At 41.4% G+C, this 6000-nt stretch overlaps 1 protein-coding gene across 1 annotated transcript in view; it reads left to right on the top strand.

Annotated features, from left to right (window-relative positions):
• The window catches only part of COL4A3 (collagen type IV alpha 3 chain), an 89989-nt gene that overhangs the window by 69573 nt on the left and 14416 nt on the right, over positions 1 to 6000 (top strand). The window contains exons 34-37 of the mRNA XM_018556079.1: positions 1082 to 1135; positions 2456 to 2509; positions 2608 to 2715; positions 2812 to 2865. Of these exons, the coding sequence (XP_018411581.1) occupies positions 1082 to 1135; positions 2456 to 2509; positions 2608 to 2715; positions 2812 to 2865 (270 nt within the window). The remainder of the gene's footprint in view (positions 1 to 1081; positions 1136 to 2455; positions 2510 to 2607; positions 2716 to 2811; positions 2866 to 6000) is intronic.

Below are 6000 nucleotides of genomic sequence, written 5' to 3'. Positions count from 1 at the left end.
CCCCAAAATGTTTAACTCCCCCACCCCCACGTTTACGCGCCTATAAACGTAAATACGCGTCCGGTGCCCCAGCGCGCAAAAATTACAATTGCGCTACACATGTTACATATCGCCGCGAACATCGCAGTGAGAGCAATCATTTTAGGGCCATCAATCACTGATAACACTAAACTGATGAGCGGTAACAGCTTTTAAAGTGTCGCCTATGGCCAATTTTGGGTATTATCGTTTTTTGAGGTTTCGCGCGCGCACGCAATTTTAAGGCTTGACATGTTTGGTGTCTTTTTATCTGACGTGACCCCGTCTTTTATATTTTACCAAAAAATTGGGTAATAATAAATGTTTTATCATTTAATATAGGGGAAACTGTTTTTTTTCAATTTCGGTAATTTTTCCTTAACATAGTAAAAAAATAAAAACCCCAGTGGTGAATAAATACCACCAAAAGAAAGCTCTATCTGTCCCCAAAAAAGGGTATAAAATTAATTTCAGTACAGCATTGAATGACGGAATAAATGTCAGTCAAAGTACCGCAGCGCTGAATACTGAAAAATGGCCTGGATGGGAAGGGGGGTTTAACACCGCGGATGTCAACTGGTTAAAGTGCATCAAAGCCCAAAAACAAAAAAGTAATATACTGCAGCTTACCAGCCCCTAGATGTGTTGGCTGCGTTAGTTTTCTTTTTAAATATGTTTTTTCTTTCATTTCCACTTGGTGATCCTGGCAATAGCACACTTTCTGTCCTTGGGTGACAACACTCACTTACCATACTGCATCTATTGAGGGACAGTATTGTTACCATAAGACACCCCTATCTTCTCTATAACACAGTGAGAACTGAGAACAATGATAGCTGATAAGAGTGCAGCACAGGTCGAAAGCTCACAAGATTTTTTACACTTATCATTACACTTCTCCGTATAACTAAATCAATGTTAATTTTAATGGTATGCTTAATAGACTGAACATGAAAAGTTAATTGTCCGGGTTTACAAACAATTTTTTTATTACCCTGTGTACATACATACGGAATATATTTCTCTTGACTAAACTTTCTGTTTCATTTATTTGGTTTTACAGGGTGAAGGTGGCTCAGCTGGACCTCCTGGGCCTGTTGGTGCACGTGGTGGCCCTGTAAGTACTTCAAATTCTATCTCCAAAGCTCAGAGCTAGTGCTTGAAAGAGGAAAGTATAATGACTCATGGCAAATTTTTTAAAGAAAAGTTTTCCTCCTGCCAGCAAGTTCACTGACAAGTACATATCTGATTCTGAATGCTTCTGCTACCCCTCCCAGCCTAAGCCTGCTATAGATGTGAAGATGTAATTGCAGGTGACTGGTATGAAGATACAATAAGTTATTTAAACTCAAGACAGATAATCCACAAAGCAACTTAGGTAGGGGCCTAGAGCCCAGTGGATGTTCAGTGGTCCCAGCTACAACTTTCACATTTCTGTAGTAAACCAGGGGAATAGTGCCAAAGCTGTGTACCCGCCTTTCACTTCACAAGGGAAGATGAATTTGTAAGCAGATGCTGTCTGTTGCTATGCCAGTACAGACAATGTATATGGGTTGGCTCCATTTTACCTATTGCAACCCTTCTCAGTGTGAATGGAATCCATTAGAGGGAAGGAGCTGCTACCAATCTTTGATGAGGATGCCCTTTCATTATGTTATCCCTCAGATTAACTTAAAAACCTAAATACACTTCCAACATTTACCCCCAACCAATTATTCTTCCACCCCCTTCCCCAACAATACTTTTGGCACATGTTTACTTCAAAACTAATGTATTCATGCAAGTTGCTGATAATGAATATGAAATAACATTTAAAATAAGTTAATACACGAGACTCCATATATTGATCGAATAACTTAATACACCGAACATGTAGCCTATCTATAACTGGCCTGGAACAAACATACAGCCAGAAAAGTCTTATTTTTCTGTATCACCCTTGCTTCTTCCATTCTGCACATTTGTGGGTCTTACAAAAGCACTTTAAGACTTGGCCTTTGTGATATCTTGACAATTAGTATGTTGCTTGAGATGTTCCTGTTTCCCCGTAAATATTGTGACCTGCTGTTAAGCTGGTGTGGACCTATTTTTTCTACCCCCTCCTTCAATATTAATATACATTTTTTGCAGCTCTACAATTTCCTGATGCAAAAACCTTTGCCTTAAGCTTGTTAGTTTGGGTGCCAGATCAATTGAAAGAGAAATGCTGAAATTACTTTTTCTATATGAAAGATCTAGCTTTTTCTGTAGCATGTCCATAGAAAATAATGTTCTTGCATTTAGCTGTGAAATATGTATACCTGAGGATTAATATTTTGTATATATGAACCCTCAGATATGCATGTTATGGAACAAATGCATATCCTAGAGGACTTTTTAAGAGTTGGTCTATATTTTGTCGGTTTTAGTAAATGCTTTATTATTTATCTAATTATAGGGGGAGCGTGGTGAACCTGGTCCTCATGGTCCTGCTGGCTTCCCTGGATCTCCTGTAAGTACATAAAGAGTTACCTGTCTCATGTCATGTAATCAATGTAATTCTGGCTTGATTTAGCTTTACGCTAACTTAATCATTTTGAATGTATGCAGGGTCAAAATGGTGAACCTGGTGGTAAAGGAGAAAAAGGTGGTCCTGGTGAACGAGGTGAACCTGGTCCTCAAGGTGCAGGTGGTTCTCCAGGTGGCCCTGGTCCTGCTGTAAGTACCTATTTGCTGTACTATTGATAATTTGTTTCTCTGTTAGAATATGTGTCCAAGATAAGGTGGCTGATTTTTTTTTCCTTTTTTTTACAGGGCAATTCTGGTCCTCAGGGATCAAAAGGAGACCGTGGTGCTCCAGGATCACTTGTAAGTAGTGCACTATAAATGTAACTATTTTAATACAGTGGTACCTCGGTTCACGAACGCCTGTGTTCACGAACAATTCGGTTTCGCGACCAGGAAGTTCGTCAAAATTTTGCCTCCGTTTGCGAACACTGCCTCGGGTGACAAACATGACTGCGGCCCTCTTTCCTGCTCTGACACATAGTCAAAGCTTCCTGTACCTGAGATTGCGGTCGCAGACAGGGCTGTGGACACTTACTGTGAAGCTTTTTTGTGTGCTTTGTAGCACAGTACTGTACAGTATTACTGTATTACTGTATTCAATCCAGCATGGCTCCCAAGAAAGTGCAGAGCAAGCGTGGTGGGAAAAAGAAAGTGCAGAGAGGTGACAAGAATGTGCAGAGCTTTATTGAAGGTGACAAGAACGTGCAGAGCGTTAATGAAGGTGACAAGGATGTGCAGATCGTTATTGAAGGTTACAAGAATGTGCTGAGCATTATTGAAGGTGACAAGAACGTGCAGAGCGTTAATGAAGGTGACAAGGATGTGCAGATCGTTATTGAAGGTTACAAGAATGTGCTGAGCGTTATTAAAGGTGGCAAGGATGTGCAGAGCGTTTTTGAAGGTGACAAGGATGTGCAGAGCATTATTGAAGGTGACAAGGATGTGCAGAGCAAGAATGGTGGTAAAAAGAAAGTGCAGCGGAATAATGAGGGTAACAAGAAAGTGCAGAGCAAGAATTGTAACAAGAAGGTTTCAAAGAAAATAACTATTGAATTGAAGAAGGAAATTATAGAAAAGCATGATCGTGGTATTCGTGTGACTGATCTGGCCTCGGAGTACAAGATGGCAAAGTCAACCATCTCGACTATTTTGAAGAATAAAGATGCCATCAAAGCAGATGTGGCAAAAGGAGTAACCATGTTAGCAAAGCAGAGGACACAACTACTGGAAGAGGTGGAAAAACTTCTGTTAGTGTGGTTGAATGAGAAACAGCTGGCAGGTGATAGTGTAAGTGAAGCTATGATCTGTGAAAAAGTCAGGAAATTGCACAGTGATTTTCTGCAGCAAGACCCCTCTACAAGTGCATTTAATGATGAATTTAAAGCCAGTAGAGGGTGGTTTGAAAAATTCCGCAAGAGAAGTGGCATCCACAGTGTGATAAGACATGGTGAGGCTTCCAGTTCTGACAAGACCGCTGCAGAAGCCTACAAGAAAGACTTTGCTGAATTCATGAAGGCAGAACGATACGTTGCTCAACAAGTGTTCAACTGCGATGAAACAGGGCTCATTTGGAAGAAGCTGCCGAACAGAACCTATATCACGCAGGAGGAAAAGACACTGCCGGGGCTCAAGCCCATGAAGGACATATTGACCCTTTTGCTGTGTGCGAACGCAAGCGCTGATCTGAAGATTAAACCACTACTGGTGTACCATTCCCAGACCCCTTGTGCATTCAAGGAACAGAATGTGAACAAGGCCAGACTGCCTGTCATGTGGAGGACCAATGCGAAAGCTTGGGTCACAAGGCAATTGTTCATGGAATGTCTCCACGAGGTGTTCGCACCCACAGTTAAAAAATATCTTTCTGACAACCAACTGCCTAAAAGATGCCTTTTTCTGGACAACGCCCCGGCACACCCTTCAGCCTTGGTGGATGATATGGATGCTGAGTATGACTTCATAAAGGTCAAGTTCTTCCCCCCCAACACAACACCTCTTCTGCAGCCTATGGACCAGCAAGTGATCTGCAACTTCAAGAGGCTGTACACAAAGGCGCTCTTCACCAGGTGTTTTAATGTCACTGAAGAGACATCTTTGACTCGGAAAGAGTTCTGGAAGAAACATTTCAATGTCCTCCACTGCATCAACCTCATTGACAAAGCATGGGAAGATGTCACGTAGCCGGACCTTGAACTCAGCCTGGAGGAAACTGTGGCCAGAATGTGTCACTGAACGTGACACGGAAGAGTCTGATGCACAGGTAGTGGAGGATATTGTGTCCATGGGCAAGAGTATGGGTCTGGACGTTGATGGTGCAGACACAGAGGAGCTTGTTGAGAACCATAAGGAGGAGCTGACGACGCAAGAACTTGCTGAACTCCAGAGTGAGTTGAGGAGCATTCCACAGAGGAAAAGGAAGAAAGGGAGGAGGTTAGCAGTGATGTGATAACATTCGTAATGGAAAAATGGAAGAGTGCCAGGATTTCTTTGAGAAGCACCACCCCAACATAACTGTGACGAACAGAGTGTTGAATCTGATGAACAATAACGTGGTCTCTCATTTCTGGAGGGTTATGCAGCGCAGGAAAAAACAAGTGACATTAGACCGATTTTTCACCAAAATTGACCCTGCAGCTAACAGACAAAGAAGAGAGGAAACCCCTGAAGGAGATCTCCCCAAGGTCCTTATGCAGGTGAACTCTCCCTCCAAATAATAACTTCCTCCCCACTCACCTTTCCGCCCTCTATGCCAGTGTTCACTCTCTTCATACTGTACTGTGATTTGTTTCATATTTTTGTGGTTAATTTTTTTTTCCCCATATATGGTTCAGAACGGATTAATCTGATTTACATTGAACCCTATGGGAAAATGTAATTTGGTTCGCAACCAAAAAATCAGTTTGCAACCACGTTCGTAGGGGTCAGAACGGATTAACCTGATTTACATTAAACCCTATGGGAAAATGTGATTCGGTTCGCGACCATTTCGGTTCGCGACCAGAATCGTGGAACCAATTAAGTTTGTGAACCGAGGTACCATTGTATCCCTATATATAATGTGACTAACCAAATATTTATGCAACTGTCACTTTTTTTGTATAAAGCTTATAGTTCTCCTACTAGTATAGTCAATGCACTGCTAAGCTGCTTATAAAAAGTAAACCACCCTCAAGGGTCATGAGGCAGGCAGATTTTCAAATTAAGGGACTCCTTGATGTTCTACCTTCTGACCACCAATGAAGAGGAATAACCTATACAATCACCATGAAAGTAATTTTACGAAATATTTATGTGTCACAGTGACAGTAACTACTGTTACTTAAGCCGGTTACACACTGATAGATTTTCACAGAAACTTTCATATGAAAAAACTCTTCAGAACATTTAATAATGGCATCTGAGTCTTGACCAATGTTGTTCAAAATTTCATTTGAT

Source organism: Nanorana parkeri, unplaced genomic scaffold (genome assembly GCF_000935625.1).
Source record: "Nanorana parkeri isolate BGI_ZX_2015 unplaced genomic scaffold, ASM93562v1 scaffold224, whole genome shotgun sequence".
Classification (NCBI taxonomy): domain Eukaryota; kingdom Metazoa; phylum Chordata; class Amphibia; order Anura; family Dicroglossidae; genus Nanorana; species Nanorana parkeri.
Note: the sequence above shows the minus strand (reverse complement) of the source record. Positions and strands in the feature narration are given on the sequence as shown.